The 27700-nt window shown below is 41.7% G+C and overlaps 2 protein-coding genes across 5 annotated transcripts in view; one reads left to right on the top strand and one right to left on the bottom strand.

The window, feature by feature from the left end:
• Positions 1-20166, top strand: part of zdhhc14 (zinc finger DHHC-type palmitoyltransferase 14) — a 65380-nt gene extending 45214 nt beyond the window's left edge. Inside the window, exons 4-11 of one of the 4 annotated variants that reach the window (XM_034111215.2) lie at positions 2708-2860; positions 7244-7381; positions 8280-8328; positions 9932-10034; positions 10547-10656; positions 14253-14358; positions 18452-18474; positions 19118-19628. In XM_034111215.2, the coding sequence (XP_033967106.1) occupies positions 2708-2860; positions 7244-7381; positions 8280-8328; positions 9932-10034; positions 10547-10656; positions 14253-14358; positions 18452-18474; positions 19118-19544 (1109 nt within the window). In that variant the 3' untranslated portion in view covers positions 19545-19628. The other 3 variants (XM_034111213.2, XM_034111214.2, XM_034111217.2) reach the window with 3 other exon arrangements.
• A 282-nt stretch (positions 20167-20448) lies between these two features.
• LOC117467541 (galectin-8-like) lies at positions 20449-27275 on the bottom strand. The gene is made up of 8 exons (XM_034111218.2): positions 27058-27275; positions 26692-26780; positions 25056-25266; positions 24818-24937; positions 24670-24696; positions 23916-24004; positions 23609-23774; positions 20449-22487 (listed from the first exon to the last, which is right to left on the bottom strand). The coding sequence occupies exons 1-8, from the start codon at positions 27094-27096 to the stop codon at positions 22338-22340; spliced, it is 891 nt and encodes a 296-aa protein (XP_033967109.1). The 5' UTR covers positions 27097-27275; the 3' UTR covers positions 20449-22337.
• Positions 27276-27700: the final 425 nt, after the last annotated feature.

Here is a 27700-nt window from a genome sequence, read left to right as displayed (position 1 = left end):
TTCCAGATCGCCATGATGAGATGAAAATGAATAGCAGTCTGTGTGTGCCTTCTTAAATCGTTTGTTTACGTCCCTCACTTCCGCTTCACTTCTCATGCACCGATTTGCTAGCTGAACAGCCAATCAGAGTGATTATTTGGTCCGACTGCCAGACCCGATGCATGGCCGATTCAACATGTTGAATCGGCCATGCATCGGGTCTGGCAGTTCAAATAAGGCGTGTCACGGTCGACGGTGCGGGACACACCAACCTGACTACGGCGCCGCGAATGCCCGACAGCCTCTGACGGCCTCTGACTCCCAAAATCGGGTTGGTGTGTCAGGGCCTTAAGGCTAAGCTTTGGATGGTAGTGAACAAATGATTTTGTTCAGCAGTAAAGCTACTTTGACACCCCCCACTCACACACTACTTTAGTGCAGGCCTCTTGAACCAGTGTACTGAATGTTGAAGGACTGGCTGAGTTGTACTTAAGGTTTGACCACAGTTTATTAACAGGATTTTGTGTGGACATACTGATATTTAGAGTCAAGAATGTAAGGATTGACTATAAGTTGATGGCTGGTCATGCAACATTAGTCCAACTGAATTTGATATAGATGTAACTAGCAATGGCATTTTGTTTTTGCAGCCATTATTTTTGACTTCCTGTAGATTTTACTCTCAAATGGATAATATAGCTTCCAATTACTGTTAATTTAACATATTTGTTGGAATACTTTTTAATTCTATATTGCTTGAGAAGGAACCTACAGTTCAATGTTATGGCTCTTTATTTCAGCTGATAGAAGTTAACATGCCAAGATGTTTTACTTCGCTCTGAATACCAAAAACAATCGAACTTTTCCCTAGTATTTTTAACACTTTGTTAGTTGGAATCTGCTTTGAAATGTTTACACCATGTGCTGTCTCCCTCAGTGGAGCCTGCAGAGAGGATACAGATACAGAGAGTTTATAGAATAGAATCGGAGGGATGAAACCCCTCTTTAATGGTCACACAGTGCAATTTGGCCTCTGCATTTAACCCATCCTAGTACCAGGAGTCTAGTACTAGGAGCAGTGTGCAGCTATTGTACAGCGCCCGGGGAGCAATGGGAGTGGGGGTTGTCCGGTGCCTTGCTCAAGGGCACCACGGCAGGGCCCAGGAGGTGAACTGGGAACCCTCTCTCAAGTAGCAGTCCACACTCCATATTTAGGTCTGTTTAGGGACTTGAACCGGCGACCCTACGGCTCACAGTCCAAGCCCTTACTGACTGAGCCACTGCCGGAGAGAAGAAGGGAGAGTGCTCTGTAGGCATGGACCACATTGGAGACAAATCCAATACAGCAGAACTGCATTTCCTCTGCTCCCCTTTAGAAATGTCAAACACCCACACAAGCCTCTCAGGCCCTATACACCCCCCTTCCCACTATCAAACATATACCACTCTGTTAGCAATGCTACAGGCTTCTGTGTAAATGATCATCCTACACACACTTTGTCCTACTGTCAGGGTGTGTGAGAGTGCTCAAAGCAGGCTGAGCAATAATAGGATGCTACCTTTTTTCCAAATCAGTATCATTGCTCTCATCTTTACCGTTAAGCCTGTCATCACTGCTGTCTTACTCCACCAAGAGCCATTCAGAGGACTTAACCACCATTTTCTCTTTTTGTATGACAGTCTGAGGATTGTGGTGTTAAGTGCATGTTGAATTCTAGACTACCTGAACTACAAGTCTCTGTAGCAGCTGACTGTGATTCAGAAAAGAAGAGGTCGTGTTTTATCTGCGGCACAAAGGGTTGGTTCCGGTTAGCACGTTTGACACTGTATTCGTATAGCTCATACAAAAGAGCTACAATGGTGGGGCCAATTAAACATAATGAGCTGTGTGGGTTGTCAGAGCTGCTGTTATCATGACATGTGGCTTTTATCAGAGCTAAAGATAATTGCAGATCAGTAAAGATTTTGTTTCACCAAAGCCTGGTTGAGATTCATGAGTCTCGAGACAAATTAAAGCAGATAACCTGAACACACTGCACCTCGACAGTAAAATCCATAAAGACCTTTATTTATCTACACCTTTTTATCATTCCTCAAGTGGCTGATTTTACAAATACCATTTGATTATACTAAATAAATAATGATTCAAGCATGGAATTCTTTTTAGATTGTTATTTTTTAGAGTTTTGTAGGCAGACATTTATTCTAGCGAGACTGCATTACATTAGAAATGTAAATTGATAGCCATTAGTAGCTCGTGGCCTTTTAGTGTGCTGCTCTTCACTCTTTGGGCTGCATTATCCATGCAGTATGAAATGAAGGTGTAGCTGAGCAGTGCTACGCCTAATAAAGAGTAAAAGCATTATGAACTATAACATTGTCTATGGTTTAAATCCATTTTCAGTCATTCAGCATTTAATTATTTCCAGTAGGTTTTTCAAAAGTAACCCTAAATTACAGTAATTTTTACTTACTTTATCTTTTAAGATTGGGTTCTTTTCTTCGTGTGATGTCCATGTTGGATTTCATACCGACACCTATCCTACTATATTTATTGCATTTAAGTCTTTAACGTCAACATGGCCTTGGCATATTCATAACACACCGGCATCATCAATGTCACATGCAGAGTACTATACTGAAGTATGTGGCTAGAGTGAAACACTGTCCAGTCATTTGTTTTAGTCCTAAGATTCTCTTGTTTTTCTCCCTCTTTGCTCTTCCCAAGATGTGGCTAATGGCAGCACGGGCTACAGGCCTCCTCCCAGGACGAAGGAGGTGGTAATCAACGGCCAGACAGTCAAGCTGAAATATTGCTTCACCTGCAAAATCTTCAGACCACCACGTGCCTCCCACTGCAGCCTCTGTGACAACTGTGTGGGTGAGTGAAAGTGATATTCACTGGCTGCAAGCTTGCATGCTTGGCTGAGATGCAGACTATTATTACAATATACTAAACTAGGCTTTACTACAGGGATCTGCTTCTTCAGAGGAACGTACTTTGTAACTAAAGAACATGGTGTCTTATTATTGCTAATGTCATTCTTTCACTCTTCCCCTTAAATGAAGATGTAATTGCAGGTCTTTGCATATAGTATTACACATTTTATTATTAGAAGTCGATAGCTCTACTTGGAAAAACAAGTTTTGAGTAGCCTACGTCTTCTTCCACGGCCAATAGCAGCACTGTTAGTTAGAGAAAGGGGGAAAAGTAAAGAAAGACTGGTGTTTGCCTAAATCATTGATTCCAACCCAGGCATACACCAGCCAAGAAGCAGACAATCACCAAGCCATAGTTATATCCAGTTAATGAAAACACCTCCTATCTATTGATGTGTATTAAACATTGGTCCGTATAGATCTGACAAACAGATACACTGCTGCTTCACCCCCCCCCCCCAAACCTGCACATAAACATACATTTAAAATCCACACAATTCAGACAAGTCGGAAATATCGTGGTTAACCCGATTTAACAAAAACTGAGATGAGAACACAAGGCAAGACAAATGTTTAGTTTATGATGCAAATCCACCGGGAATATACAGTACACATGCTTGGAGGCATCCACACTGAGGAGAGGGAGGGAATAGTTACAAAGACAACAACAGAAAGAAAACGGCAACATAATAGCTGAGTTCTGCGGCTCTTCACAACCACATGCCCCATCTCTGGAGACAACGTGAAGAGCATAGCTAGGCAATGTATGAAAAGATAAAGACACACAGGTCTGTATCTTTCTCATCAGGGGTTTTGTTCTCCTTCTCTGAATGTCTGTTCCCCTGTCAGAAGTGGGGCTGACAGAAAGCCAGGGAGAATAAGATGATGAGGAAGTAGTAAACACAGGAAACAAGATGCAGAGGCAGCAGAGGCACGCTGGCAGGAAGGAAGACAGACTGGCAGCTGAACAAAAAGATGGGAGGGCAGTCATTTTACAAACAAAGAGTTGTTGTGCACATTTGAGGTGGGTTGTTAGATTCCAAGATGAAACTGGTAGAGCTCACTGTTTAATTTAAATCGTACTCAAACCTGACAGACATCCTGCATTAAGACAGAGTAAAATAAACGAGTGACACGTATAAGCCGCTATAATTACAGCAACTGTCTTTTTAGACTTTTTCAGACCAATGAATCCAAAATCCTTGGAGATGAGGTTTAAATAGTGTTTTTGGGTTATGGAAGTTGAGAACCACAGATGGGAGGGAAATGAAGAAGGAGAAATAGACACGCATAGTTGGACTATTGTCTCTTTTCTAAAGACTTTTATCCCCTCAGCTCTCAAAGTTCTCTGGCCCTTTCCAAAGACTGTAAAGCAAGGGAAATCCTATTCATGTTTTTATAATCAGGAGCAACAAAAGAACTTGCTCTTTACCTGGACATGTGGCTCACATTGGCAGTGCAAAAGTGGTACGAGTGCAATCCTTGTCCCTTTACTTGTGTCTCTCTGTGTCTACCCCAGGGGCCACATCAAGCTCTTACATAAGTTAGCAGGCAGGATGGATAGGGCCTCCCTTGTGGAAGTGCAGCATAAGAATATGGAGGAGGCTCTTCCTTTTCAAAAGGGTTATCCCCGTGGGAGTGCTAGTAGAAGCTTACAAGAGTGCAGAATTATGACACACACTTCTAAGCGTTGCCCTCCTCTTAGTTTCTCCTCACGGTATATACTGTATTAATGTCTTACATGGTCTCACTGTTAGGGTTTTGAATTCCAGTTGTTGATAAATATCAGTGTTTGTGTGGGCAGAGGGTTGGGATTTTAGTGATTGATTTTTAGAGGGATTTAAGGTCTGTCTGCTGCTGCTTTTGCCCCTGATTTGCCTAATTAAAGACATTGGATAAAGATGTAATGGCACTCTTGGGGAAATATAGTGCTATGTAAGCAAACAATAAAATACAACAAAAGAAAATTGGCCCATAATTAAGAATATATTAGATCATTATGAAACCTTTAGAGTTGCTTGTGCAAGCTTTTGGTTTTGCTTTTGAAGCCATCACCGACGGGATGATGCTAATAAGCCTTCAGCTGACACAGCTGTTATCCATTGGTTGTCTTTCTTAGCATGGTTAAAAATGAAACTTACAACAAACCTGCTTCTGTCATTTTTTAGAGTCTTTTATTTCTTGAAAATCATGGACTTATTCTTTAGAAATCCTATCATTGATACATGGAGATAAGCAGGGTAGTGGGCTAGTGCGCTCATCATCAGATCAGGGGAACACCAGCTCCATCCCGCCCTGACCCCCCTCAATTGCTCCTGTGGGTATTGTCCACAGTATTGTTGTATTACATATAGGGGTGGGCGATATTGAAAAATATATTATCACGATATTTTTCAAGCAGTATCACGATAGACGATATATATCACGATATTTTTTTCATGTCTGTTATTATGGTTATTTTTCAAGTTACTTAACAGTACAAGCACCTACAAGGTAACAGAAACTAAAACAAAAAGGAGTAACCAACATAGCATTTCAAGCTGGTTTTATTTCTGAAATGAATCCCTGAATGAACAATTCAACATTTTGATATGGCTTCAAGGCACAGTTTCTCAGTATAAAAATGAACTTTCTGAGGTAGCCCTAGCACGACAGTAAGGGGAATACTTACTTCCGGGTGTACAATTGGGAATGGACGCTCACATTGCCTTTAAGGGCAGCCGACACAAACGAATGCCGTGCTTCCATGAGCGTCAAATCCCGCCGCAGATGGGAATACATTGCAATCAGTTGAAAGCTATTTGCGTCCCTTTATGCCGCTGAAGGAGCCTACTCCTAGTCTCTGTGGCTTCAGGCTTGATCGCCGTTCAAATGACAGTTTTAATGATCTCAATGGGAATGGTTAGCGTTTCATATGCACGTAAATAAAATAAAATATAAGCCAACACAATCAACCAAGACAATAAATGAATGATATCTCTGAAAAAGCATATCGTGGAGACCTAATATCGTCACAGCGATATATATCGTCATATCGCCCACCCCTAATTACATATCTGATATATGAAATGTGTAATATAAAGGGCTTTGAGCACTAAATGCATTAATTATTATAAACACATACAGAAGAACATCTCCTTGGAGGTTTGGTCACTTAATATTTATCGCCATAGCTGCAGGCCGTGATAATCCCATTTGACCAGAGTTAGTTTTGTCCCCTTTCATCCTGTTGGGCTGAAGGCTGCGTCGCACAGTCACACCTCTACCAGGCTTTGATTAATGAAGACAAAAACCGGTAATTTCACTTCACTAAACAAATAATGAGTCTTAATTAATTAGTTAAGTAGCTACCGCCTTGCACAGCTAGTCGTCACTGTCAGAGATAGGATTGTGGGCTGATTGAATAACAGCGCTCACAATAAGCCCTCTACGCTTTTACAATCAGTGAAAAGATAAGTGTGCTGGAGCTCTGTTTCTTTGATTGAAATACCATTAATTATCACCTGAAAGCATTTCAGATTACATTTACTTAATGCACTTCAGGCCGTATTCAAATACATATTTCAGGTACTTTGCAGCAAGTATTTCTAAATTCCAGACATTCATTTATTTACCTAAACAACTCGGATACATTCAGAAGAAGAGGCTCCTCTGTTCAAAACAATACCAGCCTGTTCAGCTGCACAGTCTGTACCAAGTGTCAACGTATCCCTCCCTGTCTGCCTGATCTTTATTGAAGGCAGTCTGAACAACACTTTTATTTGACCTTTTTTTACTTAATTTTTGCTATTTCTAAATGTAGGTCTTACCGAAGACAAGTGCTCCTTTACCTACGTAACCTTGCAGAGTTTTCAGCCATACACAGTCATGTTTGGCCTGTAACTTTTATTAGTTTGTGCAAACTGGCTATTTATATCAACTATCTGAAGAATGTGTACATTTTTGTGCTAAGACCCAGAGGGACACATCCTGATTTCCCACAGCTCCGTACTCATCGTTTGTGTTTACATCTAGGTTTACATGCACTGAAGTAAACCTGTTTCTATGTTTTTTTTTTTTAAATGTCTCCCTAATGAGAAACCTGGTTTTATTAATTGGGTATTAAGGTTTTATGGATAACCCAGATTTTTAAGCCATATGTACATAAAAGCGGTTTCTGGCAGGGTTCTGACTCGAGTGCATGAACATGACAAAGTCTTCAGATGGGAGAAATGTCACTGTTGGCAGTTCTTTGTAAAAAGGGAAAGACATGTATGTGTGTGTTCTTGAATCCAAAGTAAAGGTTTCTTACCCTCCGTCCGTGTGTCTCTCTCCGTCCATGCAGAGCGTTTTGACCACCACTGTCCCTGGGTGGGGAACTGCGTGGGAAGGAGGAACTACCGTTTCTTCTACATGTTCATCCTCTCGCTCTCCTTCCTCACCATCTTCATCTTCTCCTTCGTCATCACACACATCATTTTGCGTAAGTTATCTGAGCGTAAGGGGTACAGGACATGTGCTGGTACAGACACACACACACTCCTCCTGGCTCTGCTCTCGGTGTGTTACAAGCCAGCAGGTTGTAAGTGGGCGTTGTGAAAAGCTGCAGCTTTCTGGCTTGTTACCATCTTTCCAGCTGGGAGCAGGCGGTGGACTGTTGGGCTCCCCATCGTGCTGGTGTGTGTGCGCTTGTGTATCATAAATGATAGTCATTGGATCAATGTTGGACTGCTGATTAATCTTCTTTTAGTGCGTCTTTGATTGTAACCATGCTGTGTTCAGTCAGTCAGTGCTGTCAGATTTAGCTAAAACTACATTGCAGCAATTTCAATTGTTTATTTTTATATGTTTTTCCCATTGGGGCTCAGACCAAGTAGCACATATCACAGTGACTACATAATCAGTTCTTGTTGTAAGATTACAGACAGACAGTTCAGTTGTGTTGAAGTGAAGGTAAATCCTACAGCCACATGCTATAATAGGCCTTCACTTAATTGTTGCTCTGCCTCCTCCTTCATCTTCTGTGTGTGTGTGTGTGTGTGTGTGTGTGTGTGTGTGTGTGTGTGTGTGTGTGTGTGTGTGTGTGTGTGTGTGTGTGTGTGTGTGTGTGTGTGTGTGTGTGTGTGTGTGTGTGTGTGTGTGTGTGTGTGTGTGTGTGTGTGTGTGTGTGTGTGTGTGTGTGTGTGTGTGTGTGTGTGTGTGTGGGTGTGTGTGTGTGTGTGTGTGTGTGTGTGTGTGTGTGTGTGTGTGTGTGTGTGTGTGTGTGTGTGTGTGTGTGTGTGTGTGTGGTGTGTGTGTGTGTGTGTGTGTGTGTGTGTGAGAATGGCTAAATACATTGTAGTGGTCTAATGTAAACTCTGTCTCTCTCTCTCTCTTCACAGGCTCCCATCGAAGCGGGTTTCTCAAAGCACTCAAAGATAGTCCGGCTAGATATCCTTTCACTTGGCCTTTTGGCATTTACGCTGGAATATGTGTGTGTGATTGTCTGATCTTAGCTGCTGTCTGTCCATGATATCCTCTCTTTCCACAGTGGCTAGACTTAAGTGCCCAGTGAGGGCCTTTACAGGTCATTCAGTAGGTCAGAATTCATTTGCATAACGTGCCGTTTCAAAGCATTCCCATTAACCGCTCCTGCCATCTTTTGCAGTTATAGTACTTACATAATGGGTGTTTGTCTGATTAGTCATGTTCCATCGGGGTAACACAGCTTGCGAGGCAGATCCTCACCCTGTCTCTGTCTATTGACGGGGTGGGTCTTTGATTTCATCTGACTCTAACGTGCCCCCTCTCCCTCCACTGAGATGTCGTGAGAGTGATTTGATATGAGGGCGGGTCTGTCAGAGTGATAGGTGCCAAGTGTGTGCGAGACGTTTTAAGCTACAGCTGTTACAAATACCCTGTAAATCAGCTTATTGTCTCAGCACGGCGTCATGTGGACTGTGGTAAATCCAAGCAATTCAAATGCTTTATTTTGACATTGCAGTCAAGTTTGGCTTCACATCATTTGACCTACGATTTTTAATGCCTGGATTTACAGCTGAAGGTTGAAAGCAGTCACCTAATGCCAGACTCCAAATGTATTAACCCCTTCCCGACACACAATTCGGAGCTAAAAGGGAAATTCACTTTTCCTTTTAACCAACACCATTTGACTGTTAATGACTGAATGCAAAGGGCTTTCTGAACTTTTTTGATTCTGAATCAGGATTAAATACAGAAACTAAAAAGCAAGTTTGATAATCAGAAATGATTGAAAAATAAATGATACTCAACACTACTTCTAAGCCACAAATCAAGTGGAGAGCACAGAGCTATGCCACTTTCTCTCTCTCTGCCCTTCTCTCTATGGCTGAGTGAGATAACTGTTCCTCTGGCAGAGAAATGTGTGCCAGGCCAAGCTGATAACAGCCTGCGTCCTACAGGACTTTAATAAAGCGGACTTGCAGTCGATGGTATCGTCACCGTCCTTTGTACTCGGTGAATGATGACATGTTTTGTCCTTGCTAAGGAGGAAGAGATTGTAAAGAGAGAAAAAGAAGGGGCGGATTAAGAGCGAGAAAAGGTGGAGAGAAAAGAGATTTAGTAGATTTTTACAGCACCATTTTACATACTTACGGATGGTCTTTGAGTATGTTATATTATACTGACCTTATAATATGACCACAGGGAATTATTTGGATTTATTTTAGTGACTGGGTATTTGTAGAGAGAGTGTATCCTACGATGTAGTAAAGAGCCATTTCCTTTTTCCTCATAAAGGCAGAAGCATTCATCTAGTTTGTGCGCTTTATTCGGAGCAGAGAAAATGAGCAGTGTTCTGCAGTCCCAGTCAAATGAACTGGTAACTAGGAACTGTTGGCGAGAGGGGGACAGCCCCGAGGCTGTAGGTCAATATGCTAGCTGTCCATGTTGGCTCCATATGGGTCTAATGTGTGTGAATGTGTTTATGAGCTTTCACATTGTCTGCCACAGTCTTTATTTAATCCATTCTGACATTTAGTGGCACGATCGTTCCTTGACTGAATTGTTTCACTGTGCTGGAGGTGGTGGTGTGCTTCTTCTCTGTCTGGTCCATAGTGGGCCTTTCAGGCTTCCATACCTACCTGATCAGCTCCAACCAGACCACAAATGAAGATGTGAGTAAGACAAATACATCCCCTACATTTAGACCCAAGTGAAGCATGAAGCATTGCTATGTTGTTGTTGTTGTTGTGGTGGTGGTGTTGTTGTTGTTGTTGTTGTTGTTGCGGGTTTCTTTCTGGTTTTGGGTTAAAGGTATTCATTTGAAATATGTATTCCATTTACAGTCCAGTATAAATTACTTTTCCTAGAATTAGCATTGTTGTTCTTAAAGTATTCTTAAAGCTGCATTTCATAGCTTTTTCCTAACAAATATTGTGTTTCTATAAGCAGAATAAAAAGGGGAACGTTGCTAAACAGATACTAAAGTCACCTGAGAGACAGAGTTGTATTACGGTGGCTGGTTAAATGAAGGTGATATTATCTTGGATGAGTTTGACCCCATTATGGGCATAAACAGTTTAAATACTAGACACAATACACAAACAGAATCTCTATGAACACAGGGTCTTGATTTGATTCCTTCTAGTGACTCATGAGATATTTATCTATGTTGTGTGTCTTCCAGATAAAAGGTTCATGGTCTTCTAAAAGAGGGAAGGATAACTATAACCCCTACAGCCATGGCAACATATTCACCAACTGCTGTGCAGCGCTGTGTGGACCCTTGCCACCGAGGTATGAGACGTGTGAATGAGCTTTTAAGAGTTGATCTATGCCTTCCCAGATGCCAATATGATGACGTATATGCCCTTTCATTCACAGCTCTAAGAAAACCCATTCATTCCTTTTTACCTTCATGTGTGATAGGTCACAGCACCTGTTATACCCCTCATCGCCACCACCCATTTTCATTTTGCGTTTTGTCCAAAGGCAAAATTAGATCTGTTAGTCAAGGCTCCTTTTTGATGTGCCGAGCTGCTTTGAAACGAGCCTGCCTGCAGCCTTTTTCTCTATTCATAGCCACTAAGATACAGCAACAGTGGAAAGGATTTCAAGCCCATTTCAAACAAATCCAAGATCAAAGTTGGCTTGATATATTCAATTTCACACTGCTGCTGTTCATGTGATTTGTCAAAAAGACAGGCCAACTGTCACAGCTACATTGTCATGTCCATGTGACTGGAAATGTCAGTAAACATTCGCACATTCCCTCCCAGCTTCTTTCACTACAGCATTTCTCATTACTCATGCGTGAAACTGTGTTTTTTTATTCTTGCAAGAGAAACTGCTCTTTCTTTTATATCATCCTAGTTAGACACATTTTCCTGCTTACCTACTGGACCGAGATACCTCCTATCTGCTCTTATCTTTACTGTCCACTGTACCCACTTTGCAGAACACTCGCTGTGACCCTGTCAAGACGTTACAAACATCTCCAGGCCTTTGGAATGTGTGGCCTTTAACTTTGCTTTGCACACGTACAAATGGGAAATTAGAGAAACACATAATATATGTGACCCGCTCTATCGAAATCAGTCGGAAGTCGCAACGGCTCATTTCAAGATAAATGTGGATTTGCCTAAATGTGCGTTCGGGTGTTTTGTTTGATTTTAAATAAACAAAGTCTTGGCTTTCAGAATATGACATTTTTATTTCCAAAATCACACGGTAAATACATTTTTGAAGCGAAATTATCTTCCCTCCGTAGTATTTTGATCATTTGCTCCGCTTATAATTAATCAGATCGATGGATTCCAGAGAAGAGGAAACTTTGAAGGCCTTTCTCTCAAAATGATGACTCAGTAACAGTCATTATATAATGTGACATATTTTTGCTTAATATCTGGAGTACAAAAGCAATCCTGATATCATTAGAAAGCTAGGAATCTCCTCTTTCCAACAGTGTATACAACTCAAAATGTGTCTTCGGGTCAATGCGACTGATTTCGATGGAGCAGGTCACATATAGTTTAGCATGCATACAGTATCTGCTTGAACAAACGCATATATATATATATATATATATATATATTAATGCTGTCATAATTATCGCGTTAACGGCGGTAATTAATTTTTTGAATTAATTGCGTTAAAATATTTAACATATTTAACGCATTTAATGCATGTGCAGAATGGCCCGCCCCATACATCCCACCAGTGGCAGCGCCAGGGTATGGCTGGGGTAGGCTACACCCATACCAAGAAATGTTTTAGCCCCACCATGAAAAATGATGTTAAAGTAAGCAAAATAAAGTCCGCCAACTCGCGCCGAGTAAATTGCACAGACAGCAGTTAGTAAGATTGATTTCAGTAGCCACGGTTTTGAAAACCTTTGTCACGTAGTGATCGTCTTCTCAATAGAACATCTTTGATAATGTCTTCTGGCCAATCAGAATCAAGATAACGGCGTGGTGTTGATGCAGGAAGTCCCGACGGAGAATACTTTTGCTGTAGTACAGGGGTGCACATAACTGGTACGCAGGTTATGTGCGTAATCTGAAATGCGTACCGTCACTTGTGTCACAAAGCGCATTTGCGTACGACAGAGTCGGTCTCCGTGTGCACAGACAGGGCTGCTGTTAACGTCGGTCTATACAACGGAATTGTGCCAAAACTACGCCAGCCGGCTGCGGAGGGAGACTCCCCCCCTTCACTGGAGCACTGCGCTAAAACAGCTGATCACAACGTTCACACTCTGTGGTCACGAAGTACTCCACTAGCCCCCCCCCCCCTCTGTCGACTTTCCTGAAGTACTCCCCCGTTGATAGAAATCAACACGTAATGAAATAAGACCCCATGGTTTGATGATTGATAGGTGTGTGGGCTGTCTTTTATTTTGACACGCAGAAAAATGTTATAATAAACATACATCCCATGTTAAATGGATATATCCGCCTTCTTTCCATTCCCACAACAATATACATAAAGAAATGACATATTTTGGACATAGTTCGAATGGTGATTAATCATGATTAATTAATTTTTAAGATGTGATTAATCTGATTAAAAATTGTAATCGTTTGACAGCCCTAATATATATATATATATATATATATACCTGAAGTATAAGAAGAGCAGTGATGGAGCCTTTTGGCAACATTCCGGCTGTGCGGTTCTCTGGCCATAAGTCACCAATAATGATTTGTGTGTGTGTGTGTGTGTGTGTGTGTGTGTGTGTGTGTGTGTGTGTGTGTGTGTGTGTGTGTGTGTGTGTGTGTGTGTGTGTGTGTGTGTGTGTGTGTGTGTGTGTGTGTGTGTGTGTGTGTGTGTGTGTGTGTGTGTGTGTGTGTGTGTGTGTGTGTGTGTGTGTGTGTGTGTGTGTGTGTGTGTGTGTGTGTGTGTGTGTGTGTGTGTGTGTGTGTGTGTGTGTGTGTGTGTGTGTGTGTGTGTGTGTGTGTGTGTGTGTGTGTGTGTGTGTGTGTGTGTGTGTGTGTGTGTGTGTGTGGCACCACCACCACTGCACAGCTGGGTCCACCACTAAGAAAGGAATGTTTCACCTAAGCCTCGGAGTACGCAGGCAATTCCGCCTCTCGCGCACACAAACGTGCACAGAGACAAAAGCCTCTTGCGTTTGATTCCCTGCTGAGACCTTGACTCATGTTTTCTAATGCACCCAGCCCACATGTTTTGAGTCTCAATTCCTCTAAGCTGCATTTGCAGATGTTCCAGTATTCATTACCAGCCACACAAACCGCTGCTGTAGGTTCCCTGAGTTTGTCTCTGTGATTCCAGCAGAGCATTTTCACCAGAACCCAGCTCAGTCCCACTGGAACTCAATGTCAACACACTTCCTGTTAAATGATTACCCTGTGTGTGTGCACTGGTTAACACCTCAGCGGGCTCTGTGTGTGTATGGCTGAGGAAGAGACTGCACTGTGTCACATCAACCTTTATCCGGCTGATAAATTGCCAGTATTATCACATACATTTGGCCCATGAACACACACATCTGCAAAGCAAGGGTCCAGCAGGTCTTTCTCTAACCAGCTGTGTCAGAGTTCTGCAGCTTTAATGACGGGACAAACACTATTCGCTCCACTGCAGGACCTCTGTGATTTATTACCTAGTGCTCATCTTATGTGTGTCTATGTAAGTGGACTATTAGAGTTTGCAGAGGCTTGCACACAATAGTACAACACACATCCACTTGCATGCTATTTTCCATGTGGTACCACTGACACACAAGTACTCCTCCTAACCTTCCCACCTAACACTGAGTCGACCTGAGCCTGCAGTCAGTCATTGTCATACTGTTTAGTCTGTTAGAGAGGTGACCGTGCTCTACTGTGTTTAATCACACCTTTCTCCCCTCTTTGTTTCTCTCTCACTAGCCTCATTGACAGACGGGGCTTTATCCAATCAGGCACGCCGCAGCTGGCACCACCAACCAATGGCATCTCCATGTATGGCGCCACCCAGTCTCAGCAGAGCCACATGGTAAGACACTGACCTGACTCTGATCTCTAAGATATTACTATAAGGTACGGTATAAAAGTAAAAAGACTGAGTTATTACGAGTCGGAGGTTCATAGTTGTGTTTAGAGAGCAGAGGTGGATGAAGTTTAAGGAATAGAAAAGTTGTTTATTAAAGTGATTGGAAACTTTGATTTCGGACTTATTAACATCTTAGTTTAGTAATAACCCTGAAGATTTCAGTCCTGGTTGATTTGGCGAAAACACATGGGTCACCGAATCAAAGAAGACGGCTACCTTTACTTTTATTTGTTGAAAATATAACAGAGGAGCAACAGATGTGCCGAGGAGTTGAATAGCAAAGAAACATTTGTAGTAGTCCTTAGTTGCTTGGTGGATCTCCAGCTGTTGTCTTTGTTAATTTTCCAACAGCAGAAAAGCAACTCTAACAAATTGAGGCCTGTGAACTAAGCCCAAGAGTCAGTTTGAGGAATTCAAAGTACAGTACGGACACAATGGCTCGTTTTATTAAGTATCTGATCGTCCTGGTAAACATTGGCTATTGTTTTAAGGCCTGGCCTTGATAACATGGCCTAGGCAAAGAGGCTAAAGGCCAAAGGATGTTTTACATTACAAAAAACAGCCTCACTTAAACCTCAACAAGCCGCAGAATCAGAAACGCAGCACCTTCGTCTCTCTCTATCCAGACCGGGAAAGCAAACACAGATAGTCATTCTCATCCAACCTGATTGAAAGTGATGCAATTGCTCTGGGTTGCAAAAGTGTGTGTGTGTGTGTGTGTGTGTGTGTGTGTGTGTGTGTGTGTGTGTGTGTGTGTGTGTGTGTGTGTGTGTGTGTGTGTGTGTGTGTGTGTGTGTGTGTGTGTGTGTGTGTGTGTGTGTGTGTGTGTGTGTGTGTGTGTGTGTGTGTGTGTGTGTGTGTGTGTGTGTGTGTGTGTGTGTGTGTGTGTGTGTGTGTGTGTGTGTGTGTGTGTGTGTGTGTGTGTGTGTGTGTGTGTGTGTGTGTGTGTGTGTGTGTGTGTGTGTGTGTGTGTGTGTGTGTGTGGCCCCTACCCTGTCTTACAGTCAGAATACTGCTTGTAAGATTAAGGCTTTCCATATCAAGTCTTTGCACAGGCCCAAAAAACAATGAGCAGGAATCGTGTTTAATGCATCAGACCATTTTGTACAAACTCACAATCTCACCACAGTGAGTAAACAGACATGTCCAGTGAAACTGTCGCATGCGGGGTGAGAGAGAATAGCCATTGTCGTGAAGAGGACATTGCTGTGACCTCACTGACCAGTTTCCCTCTGGTGCCTGAAGAGGAGAAACAAGCCTACCTTTGTTCAGCTCAGCGGTTTGCCGCACACATTACATGCTAGATTTAAGCTTATACACACACAGCTACTAACACTTCTCTCACGGGTGCCCACAGTCATCTCGTTGTTCTCATCCATACTCAACTGTCATCCGTCTCCAGGTCCTGAGCCACGTGCGGACTACCTGTAATGGGCTGGAAACCATAGGGACGTTCCCTTACGTTAGCACATTCAGAAATAACTGCCTTCTGCTTTTTCTAGCGGATGAGCAGCCTGAGTTGTCCTATTGTGCCGGCTGCTGGCCATTTATCCGCTCCCTGATACAGCTGTTTACTTAATATCCATTTGTTAAGCCTTTAAAATGCTACTTGTAACACATAAGGACTGACTATTGATGCTACTCACTTTATTGCTATGAAATATCTCTCTTGAAAAACCAGCTTCTCATTTCAGGGCAGCATTATATTGTGACATCAAGTAGATTTTAGAGAGCCTGCTGATTTAGTGAAATCATTCAAACTGCAATAAAAGTGTGTGAATGTTCATGAAGTGTGTGTATAGCACGCTTAACTTTAACATACCAAAGACTCAATGGGCTGTAGCTGCGGTGGTATTAGGCCAATCACACGTTGCGTTAAGTTGATGAATGCATGCAGTGATTGGGTGAGTGTTTCAATGCTTCTGGGTGACTGGTCCCTTTTTTATAAGAAAATATCAATACGGATTCCCAGCCTTACCAATTATATTGTTGACTTGTGCCTGTCAAACATAAATGATGTATTTAGAACAATATTCTTTAGACACAAGGATTATTCGACTGATTAAAAGGAAATGGTAATTTCTGTTGCATCTTGGGTCACAGGAGGTAATTGGGAGTTCCAGAATATTGCTTTAGGAAAGAGGAGTTTATTTTGCAAGTGTAATATTTCAATTATGTCAGAAATATTTTCTATTTTAAATAAACCTGCCTAAATCTGCATTGGTAGATCTGACTGAAAGCTTGTGACAAAATGTGTGCTGCACAGTGTTGGGCAAGTTACTTCCAAAATGTAATACAGTACATATGACTTATTACTGTCTTTTTAAAGTAATAAGTTAGATTACAATATTACTGTCTCTGAAATGTAATGAGTTACACTACTTTTATATTACTTTTGAGTTACTTTCAGCAAAAGAATGGCTAGGTATTTTAAATGCTAAAATGTAGTTTAGTGCAGCTCATTATACATCCAGTGAAGGGCAATGTGGTATAGCACAACAACTGCCGACCGCCTCGCTGCACATTATCCCTTACGTGAACACCAGGCTTACTAATCTACCCGCAAACATTTTCTCTGGTGTCGTAATGTCCCGCGATGTTGGTGAATAACATTTTTATTTTTTATAACACCACTTAATTTCGGGTTAAAAATGTGTTGTTATGTGCGTTAGTGAGTATTGTATCGGGTATTATATTACCCAAATGTCATCAGTAATGCGTTTACCTTACTGCGTTACAGCAAAAAGTAATACATTACTGTAACTCCGTTACTTTTGTAACGCGTTCACCCAACACTGGTGCTGCAATAATTTAGGTGAACTCGACCTTTCAACTCATGCTACACAAACTGCTTTGGCCTTGTAAATATTTCTATATTTAGCCTTGTCTTCCTTCCTTTTCTTCTTTCTCTGTGACTGCCTGGGGTCTGACAACCCACAGCCTCAATTTCAGTTTCACCTCTGCTGTCAGCTGAATGAATGCGGGTACCAAACTTGGTTTATTTGTTCCCATAGGAGTTTAATACGTTAGGTATTTGTCAGTTTACCAAAGATTAAATAATACAAATGCACCAATTAAGTGCCAGCCACATGGACAATATGTCATCAGTCACAGAACACAATGTGTTGTTAGGCAAAACACAGACGGCCGCAATCTCCCATCTCGAGACGTGTTCAAACATGGAACATAAATGGTGTCCGTTTGGAGACAGTTATCCTTTATTTGTTTCAAGGTTGGGATCATCTTCCTCATGATATGACAAATATTCAATAAAACTGTAATTGATCCTTTCACAAATGCCTCATTAAGTTTGCAACATTGGACAAACTGACTGAAAAAAAGTACTACAACATATCATTTTTATTAATTATGTTGTGTGAGAAAATTGTAAAAAAATGCAAAGGCACCCCTCCCACACATAAAGATATCAGAGCCTCTACATTAAGTTGGAAAAAGGTGATTCTTCCATATTATATTTTTGACATGTTCCCACCTGTGCACAGTTCTGTCATCTAATCTAGTTCTAACGTATAGGATAAAAAGAGCTCTCCTATCCTTGTTGTGTAATCACCACCATGTGTGAAAGCATACCAAAACATGTCCTGAGCTGCTATCCAAGGTTAGTCCATCAGCAGTCTACGCACATATTGTTCTTTGAGGTGTGTGTGAGTGTGTGTCTGTGTGTCTCTGCCGCGGGGGATGCAAAGTGCTGAGTCAGACCAGCTTTGACTGTTTATAAAACACGAGTGGGCCTGAAAGTAGAAAGAAAGGGACCACGCGCTGTTTCCACACTGATGATGTAGCTCTGTGCTAACGTGGCTTTGAGTGAGGTTTCCGTGTGATCTCAGTCCAATAACCCTCGCTCAAATTAGCCTGATCATCAACCGGGATGGAGGCCAAGCTTGTAAAAGCGATAAGTCAAGAGCAGTTGATACGTGCAGCTGATACTAGGATTGATAACACTTAAAATAACATCTCCTACTGTCAAAGGTAGCTCAACTTCTGTTTAAATCACAGCTGCAATCTGCTCTTTTAGGCCGCTGAGATTGAGACAGAAAGGTGAGATGTCCAGGGCCGATGTTTGTGCTTGACATGTCTTGGCAGTCAGACTTTGGGAATGGCGTGTGAGGAAAGGAGGCGTTAAAGAAATGATTAATTGTCTCGCTTGTATGGCATGCAGGGATAAATGACTTACAGGGTTGAAGCGATTCTCCCCTCGGCTAATGTGTGGTATTGATGATTGGCCGCATCCTAACCCAGTTACTCTGCTCCAGTTTTAGACGTGCAATTTCCACTAAAGCAAGGCAGTGGAGAGCGATAGGTCCTGAGGCTGTGACTTCATTGTCCAGTGTTTTTTACCCTCTGTTTTTTAACCGGCACAGATGCACGAGTTATTGCAGGTTCTTAGTATTGCTCCGTATTCTAACCAGGCTACTTACAACTTTTATTTTCTCTCTCTCTCTCTCTCTCTCTTATCCAATCACCTCCCCCCTCCTCTGCTGTCCCTCCGGTGTGTCATTTCTTCTTGCCTCATCCATCTAATTTCCAACACTGCCTGCTCTGTTATTCCTTTTCTATTTCTGTCTTTCACCTCCTGCATGTCTCTCTGACTTCACATCCCCCCCTGTACTCTGCTCTGCTCACTGCTTCCTCTCAGTGTGACCAAGACCAGTGCATTCAGAGCACCAAATTCGTTTTGCAGGCCGCCGCCACCCCCTCTCCTCCAGCAGCAGAGCAGCGATCCAGTCATCCTGACGGCCTCGACGGAAAACGGGGGCCCTCTACCCGGCCGCACCTCCCTCAACCTGGGCGGCCCGTGCACCTCGCTCCCACTCGGCCAGCCCACTCCTCCGACGTCCACCCCCAGCCTCAGCTGCCACGAGGCCTCAGACATGTTGCCAATCCACGGACACAGCCACGCACACAACCACGGCCACACCCTGCAGGAGCCAATGGCCCACCACCACTTCCTCACCCCCGAGGAGGTGCCCTCGCCCCCTGGCATGCTTCCCTGCGGCAGCCCCATGGGTCACAGCCACACTATGCAGGCCGGCTTCTACAACCCAGCCAGCCAGGACTCACTGCACGAGGACTCTGTGAGAGGACTGGTGAAGCTCAGCTCTGTCTGACACCGGGATGTCCCCCCCCCCCCGGGATGTCCCCCCTCCCTAACTCCACCATGAAACTCTACTGTGCCACATCTGGACCTGCTCTCTCACTATTTTTCCTTTCTCTTCTCAGCGGGACTTGATAACGGAGAAAGGCTGTGGTTTAAATTCAGCTGCTAGAAACTGTGGAATTTAACTGAAGTGAAACCAGTGTCTTGCCAAAGCTCTCCGATGAAACATGGAGAGATGTTTTCTTTCTCTGGTGACCTGTGACAGAGAAAGGGAAGATGGAAACTGGACGGGGGTGTTCCTTCTTCAAAGCGGCGTATGTCTGTGAGCCACGTTGAGCAAAAAAAGAACAGTACATGACATTTTTGGTCAAAATGATGAATATCTGTCAATGCATCACGTTTTTGTGACATTTTTTTTGTTGTAATACTGACTCTAACCTATTTGCCTGTTGCTGATGGACAGTGTATTTTGCCTTTTTTCTCAGCAGTGCAATGGTTGATGTCCTCATGTTGCATATCATCCTGCTTTTTCTATGTTCAAAAAGAGACTGTTGTACTGTACCATGGTTATTACAAATCTTACAAATGATTATATTTCCTGTGGACATTAATAAAACACCAACTTTTTATCAGATGCGAATGCATTGATATTAAGGTTTAGAAGGCATAATGTGTGTGAATGTTATCATAACAATTCCTCTAAAGTGAATCTTGTGACCAATGCCTCTGGTCACAAGGTGTCAATGAGAAAGATTAAAACACAAGCTTGTTGGATGAATACTGCTAAACATTTATTATTTTAAAACAATGTTTTTTTTTTAGACTGTCTCCTTTTTTTCTGACTGAAGTCTTCAATGTCTCCATCCTTTAAAGAAAGGTTAAGATTAAAACAAGGACTCAATCAAGAGCTCAGTAAATGGCAGTGGTTGGTGAAGGTGCTTGGATAGTTAAAGTCAGTTAATCAATACTTAATTATCTTCCACCACCTTGTGGTTAAGTACAAGTACTGCAGTTAAAAGTCTAGTTATTTTTAACATTAAACAACATTTTACATAACTATCAGACATGTCAGTCATCAAGTGCAGACCCTTACATTCAGACGAATGGAACTTTAAGCAGCAATAATCAATATTCATGTCAACTTTAAAAAGTTGATCCAATGGCAACATGTTATGTGAAGGGGATGTCCATTTGAACAACACTGTGTACCTCCCTTTCAGCTTTTTTCCCAGCCTGTAACTTAACTTCCTGTCTCCTCTCATCCAACTAGTTTTAAATGCAACAGGTGGCTGTTTAAAGTCAAAAAGTGATTTGTTTGGCTACTTGGCTTGCATAAGAAGGTTATCAGAAAAAGTTAGCAATGTTAGTTGGAGCAGGAAGTCAAGCATTTAGCTCAAGACTGTCAAAAGACCCAGAGGAGAGAAAAGCTCCTTCAAATATATCAAAGCCTTAACACTCTACAAAATAGATAATGAAATCGTGTGCACCTGCAAGAATAGAAGTTCCTATATATTTTTTATTTAACATTAGTAAGTAGCTTGGTTTCACTGTCTGAGTGTCTCCCGCATTTGCATCTTTATCTCGTGCACCTGGCTCAAGAAAGTACGGTGGTCACGTGAGTGCATGTGATTGAAGCCGAATGATGCAGGGTCTGTCAATGTGAAAATAATCTTAGTGTTGTGTTGACAGCCTGTTGCGTTCCCTAGGGGCCAGTAATATTCATAACAGGAGTTTTAACTCAAACCATTTAGACTTTAAACAGTGGATACAAATGGTAATAGTAACACATTTATTCGTTAATAAATAATTGATGATACATAAGGGTTATTATTCATACATATTTTACAACAATTACAACAGACAATGCAAAAAAACATTGACATTGGAAATAAAATATACAGTTTTTAAACATTGCTCATTGTAGCACTGAGTTGAGCAGTGACGGAGAGATGGACACAGATTCTACTTTATTCTACAGCTTGCATAAAGATTGCGATGGACATTTGTTTGGTTATTGAAATAGTTATATTATAACGGACCCTGTACTGTTCTGTGCTTGAGTTCTGCTACACCATTGACATGTTTGATTTAAATTTCAAGTGCATGGGACCCTATCACGAGTCCTGAAGATTACAACCTTTATAGCAGACTGAATTAGAAAATAAACAATGCCCCGAGTAGGCATGTCCTATTAAATTAAACAAGAAAATACTGATTTTTTTTTTTTAAAGGTGATGAGAATTATTACAAAGCTTTTATTATGTGCAATAAATCCGTTTGTATTGGGCCTGGCTCCAGAAGAATGGAGCACTTCCATTTTATTCATGGTTTGTTTTTGCTGACTGTCTTAGCATTTGAAGCCAAGTGCTTATAAACATTCACATATTTCCTGTTTTAGATATACAGTGCACTATCACAGCAGAGATGCACTAGAGACGGTATAAGAAATGAACCAAGGCAAACCTAATTTGTAGCTGTAAACAGTCATGGCTCAGGCCTACGCTCCAGCACAGCTAACTCTCATGCATCAGATGTCTAGCCAGGGCTGGAAACATGGACCATCAATACTCCATGGCAGGGCCTGTCTTTATGGTCCTTGGTCACCTAAAAATGCTAGACTAGCTTAAAACCAGTGACCTGTGGTTGCTGCAAGACTTTCCCGACCTGAATCAGACCAGGGTTTGCAGTTTCCAGCCACATTGTATGGGTCATTGTGGCTAAGCTAATTTAGCATGGATAACCAGAATGGTGTCCGTAGCGCTGGCTTCAGAGTGAGTCTAGACTCTAGAGTCCTGAGTCGGAGTCACCACAGTTTCACATCATCGAGCTGCAGGTCGCCCATGATCTCCAGCTGGTCGATGCTGCCCAGGTCCTGCACCCGATGTCTGAACTCAAACAAGTGTGAGCCGTTCACTGCCAGCTTGAACTGGTGAGGCTGACAGAGGATGAGAATCTGACCAAACCAAACACTGAGGCGTTATTACAGAGCACACAGACATAGTGAGAAATTATCACTGATAGACTTCTGTTTACGTTAACGTCCAACAGACCCGGCGCCGTGGGAGAGCCCTCCCATTTTACATTCCTGCCCCCAAATTATTTTAATTTGTTCAATTATAAATAAACTGTGAACTTCAATGCTACGATGTATGTGATGTCAGATAGTAACACTGGTAATATAAGAGTAATCAATGAAAAACAGGTATGAAATACTATGACAGTAAAACGAGAATAGTTTAAAAGGGGAGTGATTTGTAAAATATCCATATAAAACATATAGTAAATCTGTTTACAGTTCTGTTTCATATGGGTGTTGAGAGATGTATCCATAGATCTCTTAATGTTGCTCTCAAAGTGCACTAGATTGATGCTTTTAACTTCAATATTTTAAAAAAAATGCCCCCGGACCCCCCTAGAGGAGGTTAGGTCCACCCCACTTAAAAAAAATAGCACTTTACCCCTGCTTACACCTATATGCCGTGAGCTGATTATCGAGCCTTCATTGTAACAGTCGCGGGTACACCGTGTATTTGCGTGGGGATTGTTGCAGTAGAAAGTTCCACTGTAGCGCCCGGTACATTAATGGGAAACCCTACATGTTTGAGCACCCTCTATGAAACGTCAAGCTACCCCACAGCACCCCCAAAAGAAAATCTCTGGCGCCGCCACTAGCCGCGGCCCCTGCCGGTTTTGTAGATTTGTTCTGGCGCCGTCTGACGTCCAATACAGAAGCCAAATACAATTAAACTGTATGAGTTGTAGGCAGTTCACCCCCAAGGTAATAATAGTTTAGATTGTTCCATTTTTTATATTTATATTTTATCAGTGCGTTTAGGTTTTTAGTTTTGTAACATAAGCTTAATATACATCCGAAATACATGTTTGTGTAGGAAAAGCTGTAATGTTTAAATGTTTTGATTGAGTAGTCAACTAAAGTTGTATTTTACTGTGAAGAAAATATGTCCCCCTATATTTAATCCCATTTTTAAAACCGGGCAATTTGGTTTTAGATTTTCCATATTTTTCACTGATTTATTCTTTCTTTTTTTTGTTGATAATAACCCTGGTTCATACCTCAAAGTATTCCCCTGACAAGAAGGGGAAGTACGGCAGCTCCCGCTCCTCCTGACCCCAGGACTCACTCAGATACGAGTTCCTGATGAATGCACCCGACTTCATGTGAGGGTTCAGATGCAGAGCGATGTTCTCCGTCCGGCTGCTGCGGAGGTTCACTGTGAAACTGGGAGAAACGGTGGATCAAAGGTACATCTTTTTATTTCTTTATTTTGTATGTATGTGTTTGTTACCTGAAATGTGCCTTAGTAGTGTGAACATATTAGTGACTAGTGAGACATGCATCAGATTGCCTGTATGACTTTACCTGTGAGGGTACATGCTGACCTGGCCTTTGATGGTGATGTGCTGCCCGGGGCTCAGTCCTTTCAGGATGCTGCCTTTGTAAGGGAGGCTCTGAAATAAAATACATTACAGTTGATAAAAAAATGTATGCAGTTATTTCTCATTATCGATTAATCTGCAGATTATTTTCTCAGCATTTTTCACTATGAATATATATGTGTCCCATTTCAGGTGACCTCTTCAATTGCCTTAGTAGTCCGAACATCTGTCCAAAACCAAAAGACATTCAGTTGAGCATCATACTGTATTATGTTTAGGGAGAAAAGGGCAATATTTCCAATTCCTTACACTTTTGTGGGTTTTTTCACAGTTTTTGCCATCCTTCCTACTTGTTATAATAAAATTGTACTCAAATGAATATCTTAGATCTAGGAAAGAAACACAAGTAGTCAGATTATCACCAACAACAAAGAAACAATTTACTTTTACTTCTTCCAAATAAAGGGGATCATTTGTGTACAACGTGTCGCACTCCCTGAGGGCTCGCATTTATTCCTAGCACACTGAACTTGGTGTAGCAATGAGGGCGGGTGTGTCCATATCTCAAAAATAAGTTTAATAAACCAGGACTTTCCTTTAAAGGTCTGAGGGCTGCATACTAAAATGAACAGTATACAGTACACAAACAAAATAATCATTTAGGAAATGTCATCCAGTGTTCATGGCAATCACAAGATACTGAGCACATGGAGGTTTCATGAGAGGAAAGAACTCACCAAGTCACCTGATTCGGAAAATATTGCCTGTGAGAAAGAAGAGAAACGTCTTTGGAAATCATACATCATCAGATGTATTTTTTAAAGACACACATCTGACCAGCTTGTGAGGACACCATTAAGCAAACAGAGAGCAGAATACACTCACTGAGTTTGGGATGTAGCCAATAGCGTGAACCCTCACATTCCCAGAAATAGAAAATGTGTCGACCCTGTTCAGGGGGATTTTGTGCTTGTACTCCAGCAGGTGAGTGCCATTTACTGCCACCTATGGGAGAAAACAGGTATTTTAGTACCCTATTTTTCTAATAATCAAATTGCTCAAATGTATAGGTACTACACAGGTTTATCGATGCCTCCATCCTTATTAGCGTGGGTTCACTGGCCTTGAAGGCGTCTTTGTGCACCAGGATGATGGTCTCGAAGGGGGCTCCGCGTTTGTAGGGCAGCTGATGGAGCGTTTCCTCTTTGCCCCAGCTCTCCCGCAGCAGGGAGTTACACACCACACAGGGCGGGCCTATGAAGCGGGGGCTGAAGTGTAGGGCCACGTCAGAGCGCGGCTTGGTGCTGCAGCCGCTCGACAGGTCCACCTGAAACCTGCAGAATGCACAGCGAGGCTGGGTTATTAGCCGGGGCCGACAAGTCCACCTCATGTCAGAGTGTAGGGCAGTCTGCACCTGTTAAGGACCTTATCAACAACGGCAGGTAAGGTTTAAAAGCCACTGTCACAAGCTTTTTTTACCCAAAAATGTACTTTAGGGGCTTAGACATTCTGTAAAACAATAAACAAAAACTACTGCTAACAAGTGAAATGCACCAATTCTGTCAAGAGTAGTGGTCAAAGATTCAACCAGAAGCTTGCCAGGAGCTTGTAGATGGCTACCAAAAGTGTCTAATTGAGGTGAAAATGGCCAAGGGACATGTTAAATCAAGCCTCAAAAATCAATCAAATGTATGTAAATTATGCTTGATACTTAAATATGCTTTTTAGAGAAAGAAACTGCCTACACAGCTTTCCATAGTGTTTCGTTTATTTTGTTGCCAGCTCATTCCTTTATAATAAAAAAATGATCAGATTGCTTATAATAAGGGGAAATATGAAAGGTATATTTCAAGCTTTTTATGTTAATAAGTTATTATTTATCAACTAAGATCTGTTAGAAAATGTTTCCAACTTTAACTGACTGAATTTATTTGAAAAGTGAGCTTATTAACACATTATTAGCACTGTGATATACATAATAGAAGAAGTACCATAGAAGAAAAGCACACATTTCTGGTGTGGGGCATATTCCCTTGTACTTTTTGAATTAGATTGGACACCCCTGCCCTACAGCAACAGGAGATAATAATTTGTAATGCAGCACATTTCTTATCTGCTTGTGTCTGTTTCTCAAAACAAGGGTTGTGCAGACCGCCATCTGCTGTGCACGGACTATAGTTAAATTCCATATAAGATCCCACCTCAAAATATCCAAACTATGACTTTTAGTTTCTTTGAGCAACATGCCATTCTATAGCCTAACTTGACCTCTGACCTCCAGGTGTCCTGTCAGCTAAACTTAACCCTTACATAATTTGTATTTATCACAATAAATTAAATTAAAAAGCCGCCAGATTTGTTTATTACAATCTTTTATACTACATTATTTCTCACTGACTAAAAAACAAGCACACATTAAACATTTAACCAAGTGTGTACTTATCTGCAAAACTGCACACCATTGATGTGGGTTTTTTTTGTTGATGTGATTGAGAATCAACAAGTGGGTTAATATTGAAGATACAAAGGTTGTATTTGTTTGAGGACTTGAATTCAATTTACATTTGACTTATGGTTTGTGGGGGTGCCATGAAAAGAAAATATCTTATCGGTGCTATGGTTTAAAAAAGTATCAGGACCACTGAATAAAATATTTTTCCAGATTAATTTAAAATCACATGCTTCGATTTAACACATCTCAGACATATCCATTAAGGTGGCACTTCTCTGTGTGTTTTTCTTATTGAATTACGCCTTACCTGTCAGCCTCTGGGGGCACAGTGCCCTGGATGATGATGATCTCCCCAGGGTGCAGGCCTCCAGGTATGGGCCCCGTGTATGGGATCACCTGAGGTGGAGAATTGGCATTACATCGCTGGATAACTGTAATTAGCACATACTGCTTAATAGAGGGGAGCCACTGTGATAGTTAGCATTAGCCGTCAGATATCTCCGATCAGTTTACGTCCAGTGTGCAGGCCGTTTACACACAGCTGCTGCACAGTGTATATATATTAGTCTACATAAGGCTCTATTGATCAGTGCATGATGGCATTAGGGCTGCCTGGTGTGGATAATATTAATAATAATAATAATAATAATAATAACAACAATAATCCCCTTACCGGATTCAGGACAGTGTATTTCGCGTTTGCCACAGACATCGAGCCTCTTGAGTCAGACTAACATGCAGCTGAACGAGCAGTGTGTGTGCTGTCTGCGGTCTGAAGCTCTCCTGCACTACACCATGGATGTATAATAAGAACCACTACACGGGGATGATGGCAGTGGGCATCTTCTCTCAATCTGCCCGGAACAGTACGCGCATGCGCAGCACCTACCATGTGATCAGGCCCACTGTGTGACTCTATTATACATCCATGGTGTGACTGCGTTAACTCTTAAACTTAGTAAAACCTTTATTTCACTCAATAAAATGCATTATAAATATGCCGTCTTCTCTCAGGCAAATACAATGTTTTAAAAGAGATGGCAAAAGTACACACATCCTCAAGTAGAAGTACAGATACTCCTGTTTAAAAATACTCTGGTAAAGGTAGAAGTCCCTACTGACTAAACTTCTTTACTCAAGTAAAAGTAAAAAAGTAAGGGCTTCGAAATGTACTTTATTACCCATAACTACCAGCTGTTTCATAGTAGCCTACTGGTAACTAGATCTCACTTTATATTAATAGAACATTAAAGATCTTCTATTTCAAATTGTAATGATGTCATTGTTAGATAATGAATGTTTCAACACTGAACAAC

Source organism: Pseudochaenichthys georgianus, chromosome 22, assembly GCF_902827115.2.
Source record: "Pseudochaenichthys georgianus chromosome 22, fPseGeo1.2, whole genome shotgun sequence".
Lineage (NCBI taxonomy): Eukaryota > Metazoa > Chordata > Actinopteri > Perciformes > Channichthyidae > Pseudochaenichthys > Pseudochaenichthys georgianus.
This window is presented reverse-complemented; position numbering and strand designations above follow the sequence as displayed.